Source organism: Anomalospiza imberbis, chromosome 9 (assembly GCF_031753505.1).
Source record: "Anomalospiza imberbis isolate Cuckoo-Finch-1a 21T00152 chromosome 9, ASM3175350v1, whole genome shotgun sequence".
Classification (NCBI taxonomy): domain Eukaryota; kingdom Metazoa; phylum Chordata; class Aves; order Passeriformes; family Viduidae; genus Anomalospiza; species Anomalospiza imberbis.
In genome coordinates, this window is record NC_089689.1 from 15,702,728 (window position 1) to 15,729,693 (window position 26,966).

General features: G+C 38.2%; 1 protein-coding gene across 2 annotated transcripts; it reads right to left on the minus strand.

Annotated features, from left to right (window-relative positions):
- Positions 1-1,756: 1,756 nt before the first annotated feature.
- Positions 1,757-25,240, minus strand: ZNF326 (zinc finger protein 326). Of its 2 annotated transcripts, XM_068199868.1 has the most exons (13): positions 25,084-25,240; positions 24,502-24,576; positions 18,808-18,934; positions 16,340-16,745; positions 13,472-13,670; positions 11,689-11,723; positions 10,723-10,810; positions 8,424-8,538; positions 7,230-7,377; positions 6,802-6,901; positions 5,453-5,583; positions 4,452-4,547; positions 1,757-2,473 (listed from the first exon to the last, which is right to left on the minus strand). In XM_068199868.1, exons 1-13 carry the CDS (start codon positions 25,097-25,099, stop codon positions 2,312-2,314), a joined length of 1,698 nt encoding a protein of 565 aa, XP_068055969.1. In that variant the 5' UTR covers positions 25,100-25,240; the 3' UTR covers positions 1,757-2,311. The 2 variants fall into 2 exon arrangements, with proteins under 2 accessions (XP_068055969.1, XP_068055970.1); XM_068199869.1 differs by lacking the exon at positions 24,502-24,576 and having other exon boundaries at positions 25,084-25,235.
- Positions 25,241-26,966: the final 1,726 nt, after the last annotated feature.

The window sequence follows — 26,966 nt, forward strand, 5'->3', positions numbered from 1 at the left end:
CAGGAGGCATTTTTCTCCACAACTGCCTAAAGCCATGGTCTTCGTTTCTGAGATTCTGAAACAACGAAATGCAATCTCCACTCCATTTGGAATGAGGCTGTGTGTGTGTATGTATGTCTTACCAATGGTGTCGCCTGGCATAGGCAGCCATCAGTCCCTCTGAAGTTATTTCCATACTTCACGACCTAGGAAGATTAATTTGATAAACATTAGCTACAAAAGAGACCTAAAGACTCCATCTGAAGTTCCTCCTAAGCCTAAGGAATAGACTAATTTTGTCCATTATAATCAGCTGTTGTGCCCCCACTCCCTCAAATCTGTCATCTAAGTTTACAGTATCACTTAACACACTTTACAGTTGAGAACTGTTAGCATAAGTAGCAAATTATGTATTTTAGGTATCAGTCAAATCATGAATGCTTTGAATTCAAAGATCCTGAACTCATCATGGATGAAATCAGTGCAGCAATGGAAATAAAAGTATTGAGATCCTAAGTGGAAGGGCTTCTTAGCTGACTAGAAGCAACTTAATTCTCTTCACTAAAGGAGCCATAGACAAAAAGAAAAAAACTCACCACTTGCTGAAATTTGGGCAGCATCTCAATTATTTTAACTGTTCAAATTCTCATGCTAAAACTCTCACCTGTCCTAGAACACTGGTACATTTCCTGTTACATTGTCTGGGAAGAGATAAGATGCATCTTTCCCTTGCAAGGCAAGAGACCTTCAAGTAGAACAGAAATAGCCGAATGACCAGCTTGTAAGGGGAGATTACACCTTAAAAGCAATGCAAATTTGAATCTTGAATCTAGCCTTCACATGAAGAATAGGAGTATTTAGAGATCTAGAACAGCTGCAAGCTTAACACATCTTCCAACCAAACCATGCTAACTTCTGGCTCCAAGCTGATACTTACAGGTTTAACAATCTAGTTTACATCATGCTGATTTTTAAAATATAAAATAAAAATTGTAAAGCCATGAACAAGAGGTCAAGACACCAAGCTCAGTTTCCTCTTTCTGTCATATTTTCTACTCTCCAAGCTACACAACAGCACTACACAGTGCTCTTCAAAGTTGACTGCTATTAGGATTTCAGATGGCCTGATACCTGAATCAAGTATTCCTCCACAACACTTGCACACCTTCCCCAGTTCAAAAATGTATCACTGAAAAAGCAAACTGGCTTGAAGGTAAGGTTTTAAGTATTTATATATATATAAGTATTATAAATATTTGCCACCTCTACACAGCAATGACTACTTGTTATCACAACGGCTCTCCAAAATAAATGTACATCACATTACAAGATTTTGGAAACAAAAAAATCCTGTAACCACCACAGATTGTAGTTACTTGTGTCAAGTAACCTTATTTAGGGAAAAAAGGTGCAAGTTGCTTCACTTCACTTAGAAACAGTCAAATCAGACATTTTCAGTTCTTATTAGTCAAAAGGTACATCAGCAGGAACCATAGAAAAACACAGGTGTACTTGTAAGTCCTAAGATAGACAAGAGTACACCACATGTAAACACACACAAAGCACACTTCCCCCAGGCACACTATGAGGGCCCAAGTACTTACCTGTCCTGGCAAGTAGAGTCTGAATACATAAAAACTCAGCAATAAATGAGTCATTTAAGATGCAACTACAAACTTCAATGATAGTATCAATCAAGATTTAATTTGAAACCAGTTTAGTAGTCAGCATGGGGAAATTTTTGAAATACTTAAACTACAGACATTTAAAACAGTAATATTTCTTACGTATTTTATTGCTACAAACTGGTACATCTTATCACAAAAAGCTACAAGGCATATTATAAACACATACTCTATTATACAGAGTGCAATGCAGTCCCCCAAACAGCCACACTCAACAGCATAATTTTTGAAGTTACTCATCCTGTACTATGAGGTAAATATTTATAAGCTTACACCATAAAGCTTTTAAAATATTTACCGCAAAGACACAACTTCCTTTTCAACTGATTAGACCAGAAGTTATTATATCCAACTTTCAGTACACACACCAAAAAAATAGGATGCTTAAAAAAATATACAACACAATGTTTTGATCAGCTTTAACAGTCAGTTTTCTATAAAAAGCTCAACTAAAATAGTCTTAATTTCATTTTAAACAAAATCAGAAACACAGAGGAATTATATAAACAAGTTCTCCATGGAATGGAATGCATGCATATGGTGGGGAACCTTCAGATCCACTTGAGACTATTAAAAAGTCCGAACCACTTGAGAGCAGAAATAAAAAGCTGGTTTGTCCCCACTAATTTATTTTCATTTTCTTGCACTTAGTTATCTTCAGTGTGGTCTAAAGTGAAGTCAGTTTGTTCTTCAGTTTCTTCCTCCTCTTCTTCTTCCTCTTCCTCACCCTCAGCTGGCTCATCAGCTTTGTCTTCTTCCTCCGTTTGCTGCTCCTGAGCCTGATCATTAATTTCAAAAGGATTTTCACCCTGAATGAGAAGATTGAAAACAAACACCTTTATATTTATTTAAAATATAAAATCATACTCCTCATTTCAGTGAATGAAAGGGGCAGCCACTAAGAAATGCTACATTATTTTATACAGCTTTTTAGTTGTGGGTTTTTTTGCAAGAAAATTAAAACACATTGGATTTAAAACTAGCAACACCACATCTTTAGGCACATGGGAAACTGAGATCCCAATAAACTTGATCAAGGAAAGTGGAAATGGCACTGAGAAAAAGCCAAGTATGCTAAACACAGATTTCACTTCAACATTCAGAAATCAAAATTACATGCTTAAGTTTCAACGTGTTTTAATTAAGACCTACATCTGCTTCCTTTTTCTCCCCAATTAAAACCAAATTGGAACAGAACAGTTGTGTTCTGCTTTTCCTTATTTACCGTCTTCATGCACTCTGAATATTTCTATGAAAAAAGCATACACATCAAAAAATGAAAAAAAAATCTAGAATTTATTACACTGACTAGCCTGAAATTAATTCCATTGTCAACCTAGAAAAATTATCAGTTTTCTCAGTACTTTAAACACACTGGCATTCTGGTTTCATATTTTCTCCATTTCATACAATTGTTTAGCATGACAAATGTCAGCTTTCCCCTGTTCATATACTTTTTAGATTTAACCCAAAGAAAGCAGTCTTGAGACCATGTTATAACAAAGATTTCCCACTCTCCTGGAAGACTGCAGGTCCTGAATGCATGAGTGCTCTGCTCCATCACATGCTGTATAAGAAAACTGAACTACTTCAGTCTCAGTTAATTATACACTTGAATAAGGATGAAAGGGATTTGCATAACCAGGAGCCAGATACATCTTATTGAGCAGGTCCTGGTGAAACTGTATTAAGGTCAGTCCACCACAGAAAACATCAGTGCTAGTCATTGTGAAAACGTCAGTGGTCTCCTTGTGAAGACAATCTTGCAAGTTTTTCTCTCCTCAGTTTTTGAACTGATGAATGGCAAATTTCCATTCTCCCTTTTACCAGTCTCCCGCTAGGGGGCTGTACTGGACAACACATACCAGGCATAAGGAGCTGGGAAGAGGTGGCTGGGAACACCAGTAGATATTCCAGGCTCTGCTACCTGGCCATTTGCAACCTTTCCTTAACAGATACACAACAGTTGTCTGAAACTGATTCCCATACCCGTCTATACATAATTTTTCAGGACAAGACTAATTTGACATTTTAAATCACAATTAACTTGGCTACTGGCTCATACCTTGCCATATTTCCAAAAGACAGCATTGTTTTGTCTGAAAGAGTCTTATTTTTATGGCACAGGCAGAATCATAAATCAATTAAAGGTAATCCAGAAATAGCTAACAGTATTACAGAGTCACTTAGCAAAGTAAGTGGCCCAGCAGGAAAAAACTCTCCACTTTGCTAAAATAAATTCACCACATATCTACAACACAGGCCATATCAGGCCACCTATCTACAACACAGGTTTCCATGTCTTTTAAATGCTCTGATCCCATCAACTACTCTTGTAAGCTTTTGTATTTGTCATGAACCCTAAAAACTGTACAGAATAAAAAGCAGCTGAGTAGTGTGCACACTATACTTCAGTACAAACCCACACGCTGGAGCTTTTGCTTCTAAATGTAAATATGGGAGTATTTTGTGTTTTGTGCTCTGCAGTTAACATTACATATAAAGACACTGCTGATGTATGCATGAAGTTTGTTTTAGGTTTTTTTTATTAGAGAATCCAATTAAAAATTGCCTAAATACAAGTTTTAAATGATGACCAAAAGCTGCTGAATCTGAAGGTGGTAATTTTTGCTGCAAAACAATTTATCTGAGACAATGATTTTTGAATGGCAAAATACATTAAAAGTATATTCAATCTGTGAGATATCTAAAAGAGAAGACTGAGGTTAAACTCTATCAACATGGAGAAAAGGGCAAACAATTATTTTCTTTCCATTTGCATCTTACCTTCACATACAGCTCATATCGTGCCTTGACTATAGGATTATTCAATATGCTGGTGGCAGTAAGAACACTCTCCCTTTTTATTTGTTCTCTGTAGGCCTAGGAAACAAATTTGACAGTGTTAATTATCATGTTCCTATAACAACTATCACATGAATTTGAATTCAACGTCAGTTTCTGTAAATAAAATAATGAATATACTACAGTGTGAACTGCTTGTTCTCAGTACCTAAGTCCAAACCACATAAACCTAACCAATTAGGTTTAGTAGTGTTTATAGCTCATTGCTTTAGCTTGATCAAAAGATGTGTCTTGCTTATATAATGGACTATAACCAGTTACTGTTCTCATCTACAGACAACATCCAGGCTTCTCCACCACAGTCTAACATATTGTTGAAGGTGATCCTGCTCATTTTCAGGGTCCTTTCCAACTCAAAACATAATAAAACATTCCACAATCACAGAAGCTCATATGAAAAAAACCGTTAACTGTGGCAATCTTGCTTACTATCACGCTCATGATACTCTTTCAACCCTTCTACCAGCCATAAAGTTTGTCCCTGTTACAATTTATAATGATAAATACAACATGACTGCTAATTCTAACCTGCTCTCAGTTGTCTTCAAATTAAAAAGATAATCACCAAGAAAGGAGACAGTATGTTTACCTTGCTAGAAACACATGTGTTTTGCTTTTCAATCTGAATAACAAAATGTTTCCAATACTTAAACTCTGTAAAGCAAATCCTCATCAAATGAAGAAGTGATTTCTAGTAACTTTGTCATGATTTTCTACTAGCAGCTATTAAGCACAGCAATATTTCATTAGCTGGGGTGCTTAAGTGCTGGCTACTTCCTGAGGTGTTAAACTTACAAAGTGCAAGTAAGGACATTACAGCTTTCTAGAGAACAAGCCACATCAACAAGAACTTAGAAATTACTTACACCAAGAACTGTAACACTTTTCATCTACCTATTTTTTAATAATAGGTCATATCTTACTTGTTTTCCTTTTGTGTGATCAGGAGATTTTAAGTGTTGCTGAACAGAACTGTGCAATGCAGGAACATAGACACTGCAAGCACTGCAGTGAACAGTCTCAACTTTCATCATATGGTCATCAGCCGTAACCCCTGCCAAAGAAGATGCAATAAATCATTAGCACAAAATGTGTTACTTTAGGCAACTGGAAAAGTAGCTTGTTTGTTTCTTACCCAAAAATTAAGAGCTCTCACTCGTTAACATGTCAAACTGAATCACTGAGGAATAGTCACCTAAATTCAGGCATCAAAATTAGGCTCTCTGAGGGCAATATTGAAAGAGGAAGTTTTTCACTTCAATACTCCAACTTCACCTCTTCACAGACTACACGAGACCCAGGCAAAGTAAAAAAATGCATCTATTTTCAATCAACAATAATCAATATCCTTAAAAATACACACTTTGAAACAGCAAACAAAGCTTGACTGAAGTAATTGCACTTACTTTACCCCTTATAAAACCTAATTTACTTCCTTGCCCTCCCTCACCGTCAGGAAGAAGCACATGAATCCAATTCCTCTTGCAGTTTTAAATATTAGCTTGGTAACAGAACATTCTCATCACAAAGGAAAACAGGCCCTCCAGTACTTAAGTAAAGTACAAAAGAATTTGTGGGATTGTTAAGATGTTGCCTGTATCAATTTTTAAGTAGCTTTTAGTATTTAAATTCAAATTAGGTAATACTGAATAGTTATAGCCTAAAATATAGTCAAAGATGTCTTGTCTGGTTGTAGCCCATATTCTGAAATCCCTCAAGCAAAGAAGGGGAGGATATGGCACAGCAAGGCAGGGACACATGAACTGCTCCAGAAAACTGCCTGTAGGGCAAGCCAAGGGGAAAAACATTCCAGACAGAGATGCATCTTGGGTAACCAAAAAATGCTCCAACTCTTCCTTTTGACACTGTCCCTCCAAACCACAGCAAATCTCATATTTACACTTTTCCAAATCCTTGCCATTGTATTTGACCACTATCACCTTACTGCTTTATTACACTCTCTCTCAATCTACTGCATCCACCTGTTACCACTCCTCATGCTTTATACTGAATGGGACTGTGACAAAGCCCACAGAATTGTTTGTCAGGTACCTAGCATGATGTTCTCACCTTCTGACAAGGCTACTTGGATACCCAACAAACAAGGTTTGCCATTTCCTGCTGCACTTCCATTCCACATTGTATCAGAAATGAAGCAAGGAACCTCAACCAGGCCCAGAAAAGATGTGAAAACTAACTGGTTTTATGCATTTTATCAAATCCAAAGAAGAATGAAAGGCGAAAAGGACCAGGAGAGCTCCAGATTACTCACCTTCCATGATATCTTTTTCAGCAGCTTGGGAATTCTCCGTTTGGTTACTTGTCTGCTGCTTACGCATTGCTGTCTTCTTGAATTTATTCACCATACATTCCTACAAAGGGAAAAAAATTGTAAATACCTATGATGTACAATTATTTACATTCAAATATTATCCCAGATTTTAAAAATTCAATATAGTTTATAATAAACAGTAAATACTTGCTATTACTTCTTAAGGCACTACTTTCAACTGTAAAAGTAACAGTACTTTACAGACTTTTAATTTGCTTCATTTGTTTGAACTTCTAGTAGTATGTGCTGCACCAAAAGTCATCTACAAAATGATTAATGGTAAATAAAGCATATTTTGGAAATAAATGGTAAACTGTAACTATAGTCTCATGTAAAAGTATTACACAGATCAAAAACAGCTGTCTTACATGAAGAAATTCCATCACTACTTTGTCAAATTTTGTTTGCTTCTGGATATGATCCAATGTCTCCTGGTGAGCTGCACTCTCCAGATGTGACTCAATTTCTTTTTCTTCAAATGTTCGAAACTTGCAAAATGAGCAAGTAAATGCCATTCTATCAAGAGAAACACATTAAATATTGCTATTAAAATTCCTCAAAATGATGGCACTTGACAAACCCAATCAGAAAGGGAACAGGAAAACCATTCTTTGAAGAATCCTAAGTGAAAAAGAAATGAAAAAAAACCTAGAGATTTTCCATTACAAAGGGTAAGTGCTACATGAATCAAATATAATCCAGGCCAGTATCAGAGTAACAAATCTATTCTGGAGACAAAAACTGCTGAAATCAGAAGCCAGGCATTTAAAAGCCACATTATTGTGTGACTTCATCTACTGCAGCTCTCTACTTCCTGTCACATTTTGTAGCATGTCTCGTAGGCACAGAATCATAATCCAGCCAGGCCATGAATTCCTAATTACAAGTAATTAGAAGAAATCATTTAAAGCTCATTTTCCATACAAAAGCTATATAATCTTTATAAGTAAATGTAAACTCCTCAGTACGATGAGGAAAAGTCACTAATCACTAGCTAGGATCATATACTGCACTGACATTGAACAGTTTTGGACAGTGCAGCCACTGGGCAAGACTAACAAAGTTACAAACCTATTTTTGTACCTATTTTTACTATGAAACAGTTGACCACAGATATGTACGTATATACACACACATATACAAACCGGAATAAAATCAATTTCTAACAGCTTTTTAAGTCAACATGAACACAGACTTCAAAAGCAGTACAATTATAATCTGCTTCACAAGTATGCACTGATGCACTTGTGGGGCAAAAGGAGTTAGTAAATTGTGTATTTGCTGATACAATTGTGGCCCAGTGAAACACCCAGTCTTCTAAGACATTGAATTTGGGTGTCAGGATTTGGCTTGAGGTTTTTTTTCTTTATTTGGGTTAGCTTTTTGCTTTTGCTGGGGAGCAGGGGAAGTTGAGGGGTGTGGAAGGAGATGGGTTTTTTCCACCATTTCTTTCTTGCATTTTATTTTCCTAAAATCAGTCCAAAGGAAAAAAACATGTGTTCTTAGAGAAGCATTAAGGACAAAAAAACCACTGTACATAACACAGAAGTTACAGCACAAACCTGTATCCATCACCGTATTTTTCACTGTTTTTTTCTCTTCTACGCCTTTGCTTCTCTCTTCTGGCCTCAATCCGCCGCTTTTCTTCTTCCTCACTTTTAGCTTCTCCTTTGCCATCTTAACATACAATTGAAGGATTAAAAACCAAATTCAAAACAAACAGCAGCAGAAGTACCTGTCTTCCCTGTCTCCTCCACAAACACTTCAAAGTGCAGAGGAAGTCCCTGTAACAACATGGTTCCATGGCTTTCTTAAATGTTCTGAAAGTTTTGCTCTGTTTTCCTCCTCTAGAGACAACCAATTTAAACACTTGCTTTCAACTTTGCAGCTAAGGTTTTACACTCTAGTTTACAGTCATAAAAAAAAAATCTGAGTTAAAGCAACTCCTTCCCTGTTGTGCTTAGCTATTAAAGGCCTCTTCAAGTAAGTGACCAGAAAAAGGTAACTGGAAACGCATAGAGAAAAACACATTGTTTAAAATTCTCCCATGTTTTTAGAACACCACTGCTACAGTCCCCTTACAAAAAGCGAAACCATCTAAAGGCTGTCTCTTCTACTGAGAAGGCAGGTCCCAGAAGTGAAATCAAAGGTTCTCATAAATGAGACAAGACAGTGTTGCTTCAAGGTATGGTACACGAATTGAAATTCAACAACTTTATTATTTTTACCCACTAGATTTCACTTGGTTTCACAGAAAAATATTCCAAAGATTTTCAGCCAAAGAAATAAACCAGTTAATGGGGGCGGGGGAGGGAAAGACAATGATGGACAGATTCACCACACAACAAGGTAGCCAAGCAGACCTTCAGAGAAGATCTTGATTAAATTACCACCTGGCATACAAGTAAAAGTGTCAATAAGTAAATGTATATAATTTAGTTCTACAACATTTAAGACTTCCAAGGACACTAACTTTTTGCATAAGTGCACTTATGTTTGTCCTTCCTATGTCTGCTTTAGCAGTCTGTGGACAAAGGGAAACCATTAGATTATTATTCAGTGGGTAGTTTTAGACCAGAAAAAGAGTATCACTTCGTTCTCTTTTACAGTTCAACCTTAGAAGAGAAGTCAGCCTCCAGGAAATCTACCTCCATCCAAACAGCAACAGAATGGAACATAAAACAGCATCATGCACAAAGACCAAGACTGTGAAACACCCTGTGGATCGAGAAGTTGTCACTGAATACCGAAAACATCTTCATTACTAACAGCTCCTGATTATCCCAAGGTTTATCATTTTTTAGCAAAGAGTTTCAAAATTTACTGTGATCCACAGAGGAGAAAAACTCCTGTCCATGAGACTATTTAAAAAAAAAATCAAATTGAAAACAAAAAACCACCTACCTACCCACAGAGACAATTCCCATACTGATCCCAGGATTTAAATTTCATTCAGTGCATTTCTGCTAACTCTGGAAATATTCAAAGGATCACTTGTTTTACTGCCATAAAAACTATCTGGTATGATATTCTGCGGCATGAAATGGCCTCTATTTTGACCCTCAAGCTCATAAATTGAAGTGCCTATCCTGTGAGAAGCTGGGGAATGGAGACCTGAATCTATATATAAATTAAAAACTCCCTCTTTCCCCTTCAGTGCACTTATGCAAACTTTTAAAACAAAAAGAAACTCACGCCATTTAAAAATAAACTCAAAATATTTACTATTACTTCAAGAAAAGAAACACTCATTTGGCTGCAAATTTCCAGCCCGCCTTGCCATCAAATGAGAATGCCATATGCAAATAGGGCAGCATACAAGGAAAGGGGGACTAAAATTTCAGCCTTATCACTGCATTTCTTTTTCTATGTGTCTGGAATCACTACAGTTAATACACACTTGAACTGATTTTATGAAAACTAAAAATAAACCTGTTTCATTAAGACTATACATGAAACAGACCCCGCATTCCTGACAGCAGTTCTCCAAGGTAACTGAATCCGCTTCATTAAAAGTGACTCATCTAGGGTTTAAGGGTAAGGTTGATCAGCTAGTGGGATAAATAATAGGATATGGGTGAGGAACCAGTGGGATGAGCAACATTCAAGCAATGGAATGGTAGCAGGTATAGAAGACCACAGAGAGCAGAGACACAGTAAGCATGAAATAACCAACCAAGTAATGGATGGATGTTACAAACAACCGTATTTCCACAGCTCAAATTTTTAACCTCTTTAAACAAAAAACAGGCAGCCATGCTACCAAATAACAACTAGAGGTCAAAAATACAGGCTTACAAAATGTATTCTTATAAAGTCTCACAAATAGAACACCTTACCTGACAAAGCAAACTGACTTACCTCCAAAAGTCTGATATCCAAGATCATAAGCATCTCTTGTGAAGTCTTCATATATAACAACTGCACCACTTGTATCAACTTCAATTTCCTAATAAAGTCAAATCCATAAATTAAAAAAGCCATTCTACATCCAGAAAGGCAGCGTAATTTACATTATTTCCAATGATCTGTTACTTGCTATTTTTTAAATATGACAATGAAAGAAAGTGAATTATGTTGTGGAACTCCATGTACAAACACTTCTAGCTCTGCATTTCTCTGTAATGCCTTACTAAATTATTTTCACAATCAAAATTGTTTTCTATATAAACATTTTGACTTCCAATCCAGACTTTTACTTAGTTGAGGTGTTAATATCCTCACTCAAAAAGAAGGGTATTGTCTTGTATTGTTACCGTCTTGTAACATTAAATCAGGATATATATATACACACGCTCAGCTTACTAGTAACATTCTCACATCGTGTTGCAACTGATCTGTCTGAAGGAAGGGACTAATCTTCCTACCCTATCAGACACCACCTTTTAACACTGACCCTTTTTATTTACCCTCTCTCCTTGATGTGTCTTACGCCTTAGCCATTCCTCCTCACTTCTGTTTAGTGATCTCCTTTGTACCCACCCAAGCAGGTCATAGATGCATGAGCTCAAGCTGTCTACCTGCGGCAACAGGAGAAGTGTTCATATGAGAGCTCTCTTGTGCATTACATGAACAGGTAGGGTCTACAAATACACCTTAAAATTCACTTTCCAGGCTATCTGCACAAGCTACATCTTTCACTCAAAATCAACTGTCACCAAAATAAGATTGTTTTAGATAAAGTGAAAATAAAAACAAAATCACGTTCAGAAAAACTTATCTAGTTTAATGTTCAATTTGGTAACTAGCTTAAGAATTATGTGTCTTCAGGTATACTATGTGAACTTCTCAAGAATCAAAACATTTTCCAGTTCTGGGAATCTTTACCTCTATAGTAGAATCCTGGTAAGATGTCTTCGTGTCTATTAACATAAAATGAGAAACAATGCAAAAACGCTGTCACTAACAATTCGATTTAAGACAATAAGATATTTAGGAAAAAATCAGCTTGTTATGCAGGGAAAACTGTCTACATTTACAATTTATCATAGTTTAGTAATACTGTTAAATGTAAAATCAGTTACTCTTAGAAATACAAACTAAACACTTTTAGAAGCAATCACTTATATCTAAATCCAAAACAAGAATTTCATGATTGAAAAGGACAATACAATTTTGATATATATTTTCAGTCATACAACAGATACCAAATGCATTGAAGTTTCTCTTAGCTGTTACCCACTTTTTAGTTGTCAACTACATGATACTGCTTAGGTCTTTCAGTTCAGGTTTCAGAAACTGTGTTAAACTACTCAGCATTTTCTTCCCCCTAATCTCAGAGGCACAGGACAGGCTGCATTCTTGCAGGCACTATCTATTCCACTTCCTAAAGTAACACCAATGTTATGTATTGGTCTTTGGATTGTGGAAATCAGTGAAGTGGATGCAGTAGTAAATTAGAAGCATTCTGCCTGAACATAGCTTAGAAAGGAGAATGTGCAAGAGTACTGAAAGAACTTGGGTGTGCATTTTAGAGACCCTTTTCATAACAACAAAGCTGATGAGACCACCATTAAAGTTCCCTATACAAAAGACACAGGAGCATGTTCTGCACAGCCAGTTCCTGGAATCTGTACAGTACTCTTGACATTACAGTTAAGGAAACAGTTATGTAATACATAATAATGTAAAATATAGAATAACAAAATCAAAACGAGAATTTATGCCTCAAAGTCTCTGCCAAGTCTGTGCATTTACCTTGCAAGCTATGAGCTACAGCAACTTTAAACTATTTTTATGGGTGATTTAAAACCAAACTACATAAAACACTGCAGATCAAAATTACTAGGAAATCACAAGCATAAAAACTAAAATTTGATTGCTGTACACACTGTTCACAATATGTAATACTCGAGTTTACATTCCCTCAAAGCGAGTACTTTATTCAAACCTCACTAGTGACTTTTTTCTCCAACTTTGATTGCAATATAAAAATTTAATATTAGAGTTGTAAAATATCTTTATGGAAGTTAAAGGAACCAAGCATCACTAATACAATTTGCAGTTTGTATTTAGTTTAATCTATCTCATTTATAGTTCTTCTTGTCATTAGAGCATTTTATTTACAAGTGGGAGAAATTTTTTTCTGCCTCTCATAAATTATTATGTAACAGTTTTTGCCATTTTTGCAGTTTCCTTCCTTTTCCCTCTCCTCTTCACCCACGCCTTATATCTTTATTTTAACTGCATCGTAGCTGATGCACTACTTTTTATAGCCAAAGAATTTTGAAAGCAGGGCCCAGGCTCATGCAAGAGCACGTTTTAGTATGTGTCAGGCATTGTCTCTTCAGACAACCTGAGCTCTGACATTATTTTTAGTGGTGAAAATTTGACTTCAGGAAGTATCATCATGAAGTCTCAAGGAGATAGTCTTCAATGGTACATATCTGAACACATCAAAATATTCAGGATCATTTAGCAAATTATCTTTGCAGTAGAAAAGTTAGACATGTAAATTCCCAAAATCCACTGTGGACTATTTGAAAGGGAGAAAATGAAGAATTACAAAACAGCATATGCAACCCTCTTTTTGAATATTAAAACTAAGTCATTACTAATTAATAAAAAAATCTGTAATTTTAACTTAAAAACTTTGACACTTGCTACTTACTAGGTGATTTTTTCTGGCTCAGCTTCAAAATAGGCTTTGTCATTTTGGGTTTCTTGATAAATGTCCCACCAGGTTTGTTATATGGCTGTGGTATCATTTTTCTTTTTATTCCTCTTGCAGCAACTGCTGCAGGGCTGGGTTTGTTATGATAGTCAACGACAATTCCAGGTCTGTGCATTCCGCCAAAGTCTCCCATGTGCTGAAAATGTGTGAAATCAAGAGGAAGGCATTAGTATATGAAAGCAATGTTAATAAAACAACTACTTGGTCCAGTATGACTGTGACCTTAACTAAAATCTGTGTTCTAGAGCAAAATCCAGGATGAAACTTAAGCTCCTGGTCTGATGTCCATTTGTGCAATGGCTTTGTGGGTGTTTGTCCAGTAGAACTAATACTTATGCATAAACTCTGTTTCTGCTTATTCAGAACCATTGTCCAGGCAATGAACATATCTGTCATATCTCAGCCTAACATCTTGGATCCTCTCTTCAGATTCTCTAGATAATGAATTTCATCTGCCTCTGGGAAAAAAAAAAAAGAGCCTAACAACTCAGTTTCCAACGCTAATTAAAAGAAAGAAGCTTTAAAAAAAGCTTCCTTGCTTTGCGTCTTATGCAAAATTATATAGTAGTGATCTGAAAACTGAGTAAAGAATGTTGCCCAGTATGAAATACTGATTAACTGAAGGAAGCCCATTCTTTATCTATCTTTCTACTCAATTCAATAAAATCAGAATTTTTAAGTTGGGCCTGGAGAAAGTGATATAAAAACAGTGCAGCAATAGGAATGAAAATTCCATTGAAAGACTACACCTTTACACTATTTCTAAAATTATGTAAGTCATGTAAATCAAACTGTAAGTCGTTTGAGGATACTTGTGTATGAAAGTTACCTCTCTGAAGACACGGAATAAACAAGTAACCTGAAGAGGGGAATTTAGGTAGCTGGAATATTCTCAGAAGTGCTAACATACTTCTTAATATTAACTCAATTAGTTGATTAATAAGGGGCAGAAGAGAGCCCACAGACTGGATGAGTAACTTGGATAAGCAGAAATATATCTCTTTCCATGAGAAGAGAATTAATATTACACTGTCAAAAGAATATAAAAATAACTTCAAAATCCTTAAGAAAAGTATGACTTTTTAAAAGCAGATTTTAAATGACAGACAGAATGTACCAAAACAGGCACTTTCCATAATCAGAAGTCCATGCACAAGATCTCCATGTTAATTGATTTAGCTGAAATAGCTATAGACTCCCTAGCACGTACATTTACATCAGACAAATTTGACACGAAGTACGCACTCGGTAATTTCAAATTCGGATTTTTTAAACAGACAATCTACCTATTAAAGGTGCAATGCATTTTACATATGTTAAGTAGTCTAGCCTTTACATTCTCCTTCATTACATAAGAGACTAAAAGGATAAATTTCAAAAGCAAATTAAAAAAAACTCAATTGTAACTCTGCACAAAGCTTTCAGATCTAAATGAGTTCTGAAAGAACAGCATAAAGGCTTAAGAATGTAACATTTTCAGCTTCACAAGCAGAGAAATGAAGATTAGAATCTTTTTCTCATACCATGCTACATGCTAGCTAACAGCCATGTGCAAATCTGAGCTAAAATCTGAATATGGCAACTACAATACTCAAGAATGCAGCAAAGTAGACTTTCTGGAACAAAACCACCACGCATGTTAAGCATATAAAAGACCCATTAAAAAATAATTTGCCTCTACACTTCAAGCTGTATAGTTTAAAGAATCACTTCCCAAAGAAATACAGCATGCTCAGGAATTTTAAAAGGTAGGTTACACCTAGAGGCACGGGCAGAAAGGTGTTCACTGAATATTTTGTGCTTAAAAAAAAATAATCAAAATTGGGATTATAAAACCAAGACAAAGGGACACCATCAACCTAAAGTTAGTATTTCTGTCAGGTTTGGGGTTTTTTAATTCTCTTCTGCTGTATTTTTTTCCCCTAGCTCTTTTAACATCAAGCATTAACTTCCTCAAACCAATCCACTATTTTGCATACAGTTAAATAATGCTGGTTCTAGGACATACAATTTTACATCCCATACTGGAAAGGAATCCACTGAGAAGCACTTAGAACTTAAGTCTTCAAAACAAATTCAAGTAAGAGGACTAGGCACACTGTGTGGAAATTAATTTCAGTTCTGAGAAAGGACCTGATTTCAAGTTGATGATGCCCCTTTAACCATCCTTTAATTCTGAGAAAGAATCACTGTAACTGCTAACCATTCCCCTTTGCAATTTCCTCCCCATCACCCTTCCAGTAAACAAGTCAGAGTAAGAATTAAGTTTAAAAGAAGACTTGATGTTTGATAAAACGTGTATTCAACATATTAAAGAATTAGCTCAACTTTTCCCTTTACCTGAACCAAAAACTGCTCTAGCATTCACAACCTGGGTTTTATTTTTTGCTTATACATTGCACCTTTAACCTACTCAAAACTTCAGAAGACTTTGAATTCAACTTTCATAATATTCAAAAATTTCCCCAGCAGCAGCAGAGATGCTAGTGTTTACAAGGAAAAATGAAAGTCCTTTTAATCCCTTTTAGACCAAACCTAGTACTTTTATCTTCACCTTTCAAACAAAAGGAGAGATTGTTAACAAACCTTATCATCTAGTCTATTACTCATTACTTTCAGGAGAAAAAGGGACTGGGTTCTACTTGAAGAGAGCTTCAAAGGGATAAACAACATTGCCAACCATGATCGTTTGCTTGGACAAAACCCCCACACTGTACTGAACAGTGCATTCATTTTAAAGCAGTGGTCTTGAAAGGGTTTAAAAGAGTGTCTAGTGAAAAGAATCTGAAAAGATTCTGTACTTACTCCTCGGCCTCGGCCTCTGCCTGTTGATGGTCCTCCAAAAGCATCATAGTTTCTGCTTCCAAATCCACTTTCAGGATAAGCAGGCGTTCCTCTCCCCCGAGAGCCTACAGGTGCAGGCTTCATATGGGGTGAAGAAAAACTGCTGTAGGAAGAGTAACTCTCTCTTCCTCTGTCCTCCATAAACCCAGGCCTCAATTTTGAACGGGAGTAAGGTGCTTCCCAGCTAGACCCGCCCTGGTTTCTACCTCCGAAAGAGTCAAGGCTATTCCGGTAGGAGTTGTCAAATCGACCACCATAACTACCTCCGAAGCGGCTTTGTTCGGGTTCATTATAACCATAGCCAGATCTGTACAGATCTCGCCCACCCAGAGAAGACCCGGAGTCGTAAGACTCATAAGGTCCAAACCTGGAAAAGTTGCACAGTGAGGAGAAAAAAAAGTAAGCTTACTAATGTTATACATTTCAAAAGACAAGTTATCAGTTGACATTTATCAACTAAAATAAATTTATTACTATACTGATCTGTACAGTTGTGTTATTGTTTAATCTTGATTAGGGCTGGGCAATTCACACTATGACCAGACAGAAAGCTATCTGAGCCATTTTTGCTACAAACAATTCTAAAGTTCAGTATACCTGAACTTTGTTTACTTAAATTTTCAGCAACATTTATTTACTAAAACATTATTGGAGCCCAGCCCTAGTCTCACAAAAATAATGACCTGCAGACATTCAAAGCCTAGTCAAACTCCCCTTTCTTCAAAATCATACCCTCACAGTCTAACAGTTAAACAGAGGTTAAGAGGCAGTTTAGTTCTGAACTGAGCACAAAAAAAAAAAAAAAAAAAAAAAAAAAATTGGCTTTTTTAGTGATACAGTTGTGAGTTCAAGTACTCCACAGTTCTCATTTTAAAGGAAAAATACATATGCTCTTCTGTTCACATTTGTTCTTTCTGGATTTTTTTCCCTGTAAAATTCAGTCTCACAATCAAAAAAGTTCACGGTCTTCAGTGTATCCAGCTTTCACTTGCAGACCATTAGGTCTAGCAACTCAAGATTTTGAAAGTCTCCCCAACACATGCACAGTGGACACAAAAAGAGTCCTTGGAATTTCAGAGTAAAGCAACAAGGAGCTACAATCTTCAGCTATTTATCAAGACTTTGCTTTGCCAGGACATGGGCAGTGTCAGGCTAGAAATCAATTATCTGTAACTGCTTGGAAGGGAAACACATTAGTGTCCCTGCAGGGTTATAACAGGGTGATTAAGCAGCTGGGAAAGACAATCCCTTCCTTAACTGGTACAATACAACCTACAAGAGACTCAACTTACTAACTGCACTACAGTAAACTGAATGCCTTAATTTTAAAATCTGTTCATCTCAGAAGACTCAAAGATACACAGAAAATGACACTAGAAAAGGTCCATGCATAACATTAGGTTACAAGGCAAGCGACATTTTGGTGTTCAAATAGTCATTCAACCTCCATCATATGCAGATTACTATATGGTAGGTACAGCTCATTCCTGATCTCTGCTCAGACTTGTAAATCAATATTAATGTTCATTATTAAACAAGTTATACTTAACTAAAATGCTTAATAGAACCGAGCAGCAAGACACAACACTTCTCCAGCCTCCCTCTTTAGTATTGTCCTTCCCCAGTGGCACCACAGTGACTACAGACAGGAACCACACAGTAATCTGGCAACAGCCAGACAAAACTTCAAGGACGCACACAAGAAAACCGTCAGATTATGTTTTCTTCACAATTTATGTCCTCCAAGATAGAATCACTACTTTGAAAAGCATGCTTCTTTGAATGCAATTTTAAGACCTAAATCAAATCAGCTGCTCCCTATTGTTTTCATCTGAAAGAGCAAATAGTACCCTAGCATTAAATACACAATTTTCAGACCACTGCATCAGAATTTTTAGTTTTAGACTATTCCATCTTACAAATCAGCCCAGAACATGCACACAGTTTCAAGTGTAATCAGTACCTTCCAATGAAATAATCTGGACATGACTTTCAGATTCAATACCAAGATCACTTGACCACTGCACATTTAAACCAAAGAACACATACCCTAAATGTTCCTTGAAAACGGAATGTTGATAGATTCAGTCTAAGACACTAAACCATTTAGGTCTAGTCTGCTATGTCAGATATGGTGTGTCAGGCCAATCAGCTACAAATTGCTAGACAATACTGAAAAAACAAAACTTTTGCTATTTTCATTCAGACGCACTGTTCCGCTGTGAAACTTTTCCACAAAAATGCTGATTATTACAAGAATCTAGCACTTACAGTTTAGTATTTGCCAGTATTTATCAACATGAAGACTCAGAATGAAAACGTTCATACAAAATCCTAACAACATGCCTCAGGAACACTTAAGTTAGAAGAATGATTTAAACTTAAATTGGATTTGTTCGATTCTTGGGACAACTGAAGGATTATTTTACCTGTTACCACCACCACCACCTCCTCCGCCTCCACCTCCATGACTCTCCATCCCATAGGATTGGTTAAGGTAAGAGTCCATGGATCGTGGGCCACCATAGCCTCCATGCCCATAATCCCGGTCCATGTCTAAAAAAAGAGCAGAAAAATGTTTATAAAGAAAGCAAGTAAGAATTCTTATTAAGTAATCTAGTTTAAATTCTTAATTTCCATCTTAATTTCCATCAGCTGGAATCATCATAAATTAAATTAAGATAATTAAATGAAGATACCTGATGTAGAATGTGTCTGAAGTTGCAGAGAATTAAGACCACTTCCAACCCTTTAAGAATACAAAGAGCTCTCTCTATCCAATGCCCCAAGAAACCTTCATTCATATTGAGAGACCCTAGGTCAAGGTTACAAGCTGTCATGCTGCAGTGCAGGCTCTGTATATAGGCTACAGTCAAACAAAAGCATTTTCTGCCATCTAGCACAAACAAAAATCCACCCAAATCAGCACTGAGCTGCAGCTCACTAACTGTGCTACGGAGCCGGTATTTCACAGTCGAACTGATGTCACTTCATGACATCTCAGCATCTTGTAGTGAAGCATGGCAAAAGAACCAACTTCCCCCTCAGCACTGGAAGGTCTATGTAAAAATTCTGGGCAAACAATCAGTCAAATTTAAAGCACTAGAACAAAGCTGCATATCTGCATAAGGAGTATGATCCACTATTTTCCTGTAATGTACACAATCTGCACTTCACTGGCATTCTGGAGACCAAAACTGCTTCCCAGTACCAACCAACACCGAGGTTTGGGTAATACCAAGAAAACCTGGCAAGTCAAGATTCACAGAAAAAGTAAGACAGAGAAGGAATACACAATGAACACAGGAAGGATAAAAATAAAACCAAGCAGCTGTTTACTCTGACAAGAGAGAGTATTTTATACATTTCAGTATCTCCATATGTAAACCACTGACTTTTCCAGGACAATTAGCTCTCTTGAAGTCATAACAAGTTGTCCTATTTAAATAAATACAGTAACTCTCTGCACATATCATTTAATGAAAATAACTGCAGTGCTGAAAATACGTATATAAATTATATCCCATTTGTACCTAGTTCTTGTCAGCACCAAGGCATTGTAATTTACTTTTTTGTATCTGTCAACAATGAGAATCCCACAAATAATATTAATTTAAGTATATGACTGTATCACTTTTACATAGATATTCTTAGCATGCCTGAACAGAGACCCCCAACACATAATGACCTACTGCTAATTTTTATTCTAATGATCATAGGTACTTTCCAAAAAATTAGAGATTATACTTCTGGGAAAAGAAAAAACTTCTAACATAGAAGTCACACTGAACATTACAATATTATTCTGAACATACAATTATTATTATTCTGAACATACAATAAAGATTCAAAAACCAAAGTACAAAAAAACCTTTTCAAAATACTAATTATGTAGCACCACCCATCACCAACTTAAATTGCAAAGAGTTACTGCAAAAAGAAATGGATGAGGCTTCTAATAAAAACATCTAATGTTCCTCTCTGGTGTTTCTGAATGATCTGCCACTTAATCCAGCACATCACCCTCAAGACTGTATACATAAAGATGCAGACCAGCAAAAGAGAAGACAGCCAAGAAAAGAAACTCAGTTTCACAGAAATTAAGACTGACCATAGGATCATCTAACCTCAGATCCAGGTTGTTAGGTTTTTTAATACAGGACAACTAAAACTGACATACCTGACAGCACCTAATAATTTATCTTAGTTTCACCTGTTCCCTATTCTCTACAGGCTCTAAGATGCCACGAAATCAGTGAGGTTAAGAGTTGAGAACTGAATCAACCATCCACAGATGGCAGAACACAACATACTGTCAAGATCCCTGCCACTGCAATGCAATTCTAATACAGCACATGAAGTAGGGACCACTGTTATACATATGCCAGCAGTTCAGCATTGGAAAAACACAAAAACATTCATGTGCAAAGAAGTCTTCCAAAAAATGGTTTAAAAAGCATCATTTTGAAAAATATTTTTAGTCCAAAATTTTTAGCATGAAAGCAAACACTAAAATACTATTTACAATCACAGGATAACTCAACATCCACACTTGCTCAACACTCCTTAGTTCATGTTACATAACATCAGCAGTCTTGCTATAGAGCTATGCCAGTCCCTGAATCCTCAAACCCCTGCTTTCAGGACATCACCACCATCTCCTCCCTAACAGTGAGCAATTTATTCATCCCTTTCCAGACTCACTGCCCTGCATTTACCTACATTATAATACAGTCACATTTGAAAATGGTTAACACGGGATACAAAAAGTACAAAGACATGAAGAGGGATGATGAATGATTTACTGCAAGGAACTGGAGGGAGCAAATGAAATTTACAAATAACAAGCTAAAGAAGGATCCAAGTCACTTTTCACAAAACAGACATACAAGTCCCAAAACTGTGTTACAAGTACTAAGTTACTAATGAATAACAGGGGTTTAAGACAGAAACTGAATAAATTAACTGACAAGAAATTCAAAGCGTGTCAAACCCAGACTATGACTGCGAAAGCCCTCAAGCTGCAAACCAGTGAAGGCATACAAATACACCAAAGAAGTACTTGTACTACTTGTTCCATGCCTCCAAACAGAGTGACATACAGGATATTGGTGAGGTAGGATAGACACTTTTGAGCTGATCTACTGAAGGTGACCTTATAATCTCCTTCCAACTATTTCATTAACTGTTCCACACTGCTGATCAGTTAACCTATCATTCCAACCACTGCCCTCCTGGTTCAACCATCAGCTGCAAACTTTACCAAAGATTTCTACATTTTAAACTTCATGCCCAGAGCATGACCAAAAAACTGCATTCAACTTAACAAGTACAGTATTTCTTCAGGTATTAAATTTTACTCTGAAAGTACATTCTTCAGAAAAGCTTTATCCTAAAAAGGGGGAAACATACAAGACAACAGTAAAAATTCATTTAGATAAATGAAAATAGAAAGGACTTTAGTGTAGTAAATTATTAATAATCAATGTCACCACCAGTAGAGATATAGAAAAGTTCCCTGTCTGTGCAGACTAAATGTGAAATTGTTTCACATGCTGAGAGAACATTTAAGCACTAGAGAAAAAACACCAGGAATGTATTCCAGCGTCTCAAACTGAAAATTCAAAACAGTAGTAGTTCATTTAAGTTTAAATACTGACTGCTTATCAAAGAAACTTTTGAAGAAATATTGTATCTGTGTATCTATGAAAACAACAGAACTAAAAAAATTAAAAACAGTGGTCTATATTTGCTCTTTAAGCTTAAAAATTAAGAGAGTGAACCTCTGAGATGAAGGCATTATCAAAGCATCTGAAACAAAGATTTTATTAACAGAATAAATCAGGTTTTGGCATCTGCAGCTTCTTGCATAAATACCCTGTGGATGAATGAGCCGTTGAACTTAAGTATGGAAATACAAGAACCTGCAAAGAACTGTCTGGTTTTTAATTTCTAGATTGTATTGAACTTGTATTGAAAAGAGGGCAGAAGAGCTACATCAAAGGTGAAAATAATATATTACCTCTAAAATAAAAAAGAATGGGATACTAAAACATAAGTTTAATTTAAAAACTAAAATACTAATATATATGTATTTCTTCAAATTAAAAAGAAGTCATATTTGAGGGAGAGACTGTTTAAAATAGCTGCAAAATAAATCTTAATAGCCAGTAAAGAAAAATCAAATTTTCCAAAGGAAAAGAACTACAAAGTAAACAAACAGTAGGTAAGACTCAGAATCTCCTGGTACAAAGAACTCCAATCAAAAGAAAAAGCTTTAGTGCAGAGAACATTGAAATCATATTCACAGCACAAAGACAAGAAATCATTTTAAGCAGTGTGCTCCATGTGAAGCAGATGAAAAGGCTAAGAAAATGGGAAATGAGAAAGATCTTGCAAAATAAATTATAAATAAAAAAGCTAAATTTTGATTACCAGAACTTAAGGGTTCGTTGTGCAATAGGAAGCAGTATTTTTTCCAGGCACATTACATTTTCATAAAACCATGCCTAGGTTGTTCGGATCACAACCTTGTCATTAAGCCCCTCCTAGATTAAAAGGACAATAGTTCCAGTAACTAAAATATTAGCATTAATATTTCTACTAACCATGCTAACAATTCATTCCAAAGAGAATATCAACTCTGGGCTCAAACTGAGCCGTCAGGAAGGGACAATGGTGCAATTACAGGAGTCAGACATACAACTGACAGTGCTTCCCACTGGCTGAAAGTTTCCAATAGGAAGAACCTTGCCAAGAGCTCAAATGGAAACTAGGCAAAGATGGGAATTCCCAACATCTACCCTCTGTTGCCCGTCTTCTGAACCTCACAAAAGAGCCTTCAGTTCCCTGTACAGAATCTGGGTAAAACAATTATTATGCATGCCTTGCTCATGCACATACAATGTATAAAGTGTCATGGTAAAAGTTTCAAGCTGCATACATCGTAATTAAACTTTTGTAATAACTACAAATAACAGAAAGTTTAATTAACACAATGAAAACTATTATTACAGAGGTACATGAAAGGAACACTTTAATTGTACAACACACATTTGATTAGTTACTTCCCCTACAATGAGCCTGGATTCACTTCGTGTCATCAGACCTCAGACAAGCAAGTTCTAGTTAACAGTTAAAGTGAATATTACAATAAGATACTTAAACTGGCACTTCAAAACAACCTTTCATTCTAAAAATCAAGTGGACATTTAATTAGGACTCAACGCAGAAGATGAAAACACAGGGCAATATTTTTATTTATTTACTACTGATTAATTTTACTATGCAAAAATAAATGCAAAATAATATCATTTGGAAAAAAAAGCTAAGACTCGAGAAATGCATCACAAAAATTATTATAATGCAATCAAAGATGCATCTGTAATACAACGTGTTATTTCCATATAACAGCCAGCAAGAGTGCCAAGAGATCCAACAGCAAGCACTTATTTGACAAGATCTGTAAGCGCAGCTTGGATACAGTATCAGTAAAGCTTTTATATTAAGATCCTTTTAACACTTGCTCACATGCTGGCAAGAGATGTCAAAACATTTCTTGAGTCTTTTCTAAACTCATAACCTTAATCATCTTACCAAAGTATGTGCATTCCTTTTTGTTTTATCTACACAGCATTTTTGATAGTGCAAAAAAAGAGGCAGCTTTTGGTCTTGGCTTTATATTTTTTTTCTGTACTCCTTTCCAAACTGTTAGTTAAAGTAAACTACAGGGGGGAAAAAAGTAAATAAAACCCAAGCAGTTACAGGTTCTGGTTTTTATAAAAAAGGAAAATATCCTTTCTTTTCAACAGAAACAGTACTCTGTAAGAATATACTGGTTTATGCAAAAAAAACCATAATCTTAAGAAAAGTCTTTCTACCCCACCCCCCCATCCCCACTCCATTTTCTCACAGTTTTTCATTTGGAACGTGCAGTTCACGTTGACATGCCCAAGATGAAAACCAAGTCTCACTCCCAGACAGTTACAACTCCTCCAGAAAACAACACGAGCACTCAAACCATGTTACGCACTTTCAAAAACCCGTTTCCTTTTTCGTTTTTGTTAACACTGATCGTTCAGCCCCAACTCTTTTTACAGGTTAGACGTATTTATAGCTCATACCTGAGACTGACCCACTGGGCATGTTCACACCACAATGCATGGGGGTATCTGGGAATCTCCAATCTCTGTCTTCAGCTGGAGAGGATGGGTCAGTGAGAATGACTTAGTGCTTAGCAAGAGCTGGAGGGGAGAGACAGGGAGCCGCAACAAGAGGCGGCTCTCTCTCCTGTCGGATCTCCAGGCTCCTGACACGACCCCCTCAAAGAGCTCGCCCCGAGCTCCCCCCGGCTCTGCCCGCGCCCCCCACCCGCCGCCGCCCCCTCGCCCCCCGCTCGCCCCGCGCCCCCAGGGCGCCTCGCCCCGCGGAGCGCCACCCCCGCCCGCGCTGCCCGCCCGCCCGCCCGCGCCACCCCCGGGGAGGGCCCTCCTCCCGCGCAGCCCTCCCGCCGCCGGCCGCCGCCGCGGCTCCCCCAGCCCGGCAGTGGCGGCAGGGTTGGAGAACGAGGACGTGGGTGAGGGGGGGGCTCCGTCCTGCGCGTAACAAAGCGGCCGCTGCCATTTTGAGTCACAGCCGGGCCCCACGGCGGCAGCGGTGGCGGCGGCCGGGCCCTGCCCTTGCGGGGGGGGGGGGAGCGCCCTCACCTTCCCCGTAGTCCATGGCGGCGGCGGCGGGCGCTGCTGGCGGGAAGGCGGCGGCGGCTCCGGCGGCTCCCAATGGCGCCTTCCACCACAACGAGGCGAGGCGGGACCCGCGCGCTGCACGCACTGCCACGGCGCGCGGCGATTGGCTCGGCCGGCGCGTCACGTGACCGGGCCGGCCTGCAGGGAGCGCGAGCCCGGGCCCTCCGCGCACAGCGCCGCGCGCGGGGCCCGGCTCGGCTGGGTCACGAGGGAGGCTGCGCGGCGGCCATTTTGAGCCCTGGCAGCCGCCATTTTGTGTTCTGGCGTCGGGCCCTGTCATGCTTGAAGTCGCTGCAGGACGAGGAGTGGCGAGATATCCACGCCATCACCCTGCCACACACGCCCAGCGGGCCCTGGTGAAGTGGCTCAGAATACGCTCCGCTGAAGTCAGGCAGTGCCTGGCGGGACTGAGCCTTCACTGGCATCCCTGCAGCTGCACAACCGTGGGCGTGAGGTGCCCCGTCCATGGACCTGCCAGTTCCCAGTGAGGGCTGCTGCTGCGTTAAGCAAACCAAGCGGCTTTGCGAAATAAACAGTTTGTTTAAGAAATGCCCTCTGTGATGCCCCCCTTTGAGGAACCTAACACCACTAGTTCACCTGTGGAAGAGATTCTTTACTGCATGGGTTATGAGACACTGTCTAGAGGGAGGTGTTCCTGCCCTTGGCGAGGTGGGGGAGGGTTTCGGATTGGGACTAGATGATCTTTTAAGATCCTCTCCAACCCCTTAACATTCTATGATTCAGTGATTCTGTGATGCATCAGTCCCCAGGCGAAGTATTTGGTGTCGGTAACAGGCTGCATTGAAACTTAAAATGGCTGATGTTAAACACAGACTTCATTTGATGTTAGTTGTAACACTGTGCTCCTCTATGCAGCCAAAAGATTTGAAGAAACAGACTTCGCCCAGACACATGATCATGTAAAAAATCCTCAACGGACCTATGTGAAGTTCACATGAGGAGTATGCCACTTCCTTAGAGTTTCTTAATGTTTTATACAACCCTGAAAGAAACAAAAAGAAAGGGGGTCAAACCAAAAAAAGAAGAAGAAAAAATATATGAGAGGGTAATGAACAGATCTGGCACAGAAAACCTGGGAAAATGTCTCTGAGGACAGGCTGTGGGTGAACTTCCAGGCTGTAAAAGCGAGCAAAGCCACTCTCTCATGGGCTTTGATTTTGCCGGGGAATCAGGGCTTCCTTCCGCCTCGGGTGGCTGTAACAGTTTCTCGCCATGCACTGCAGGCAAGGATGATTTGAGTCACCGAGGTGAAGAGTCAAGATCAGGTTAATGCCGAGCCTGCACAGTTCCGCCCGGCGGGCTCTGGAGGGCAGCAGAGGCGAGCGCATGTGCCCCGCGCCGGGGAGCGCCATGGTCCAAGGGGATCCCTGCCGTCGGCTTTACCTCCGGCTTCTCCAAACACACCGTGTGCTTGGGCACAGCGGTGACTCCAAGGGGCAAATACCCCTCACACAGCCCTCTCTGTGCCCCCGTCCCTCTACACGTGCAGACCAGACAGAGTTTCTTCCACTGAACGTGAGGTTCATATAGTAGACGTTTTCCTAAATGTCCGGGGCTGTACATCTCGCGTTTGCCACACAGCAGCCTCTTTTCTGCAGCCTTTTGTGATGGTCCAGCCTGATCCTTAGACTCGTGTTTGTGAACAGACACATGGACCAGCATCCTGCTGCCCTAAAGCTCCGAAGGGAAGAAATCAGGCAGAATAGATAGATTTGTGATCAGTGTAGATAATTGTTATTCAAAATAAACACAAAAAAATCAGGAAACCTGATTTATCTGAATCAATTGCCTACAAGTCTGTCATAGGTGAATGTTTTAGCTGT

What these genes read in the sequence shown, in the direction of transcription:
- ZNF326 (XM_068199868.1), bottom strand. An exon ending in GCAGAGGCCGAGGCCGAGGA is followed by an intron (nt 13,671 to 16,339) that starts GTAAGTACAGAA and finishes ACACATTTTCAG; the next exon opens with CACATGGGAGACTTTGGCGG. An exon ending in TGAAAAAGATATCATGGAAG is followed by an intron (nt 5,584 to 6,801) that starts GTGAGTAATCTG and finishes CTTCTTTGGCAG; the next exon opens with GGGTTACGGCTGATGACCAT.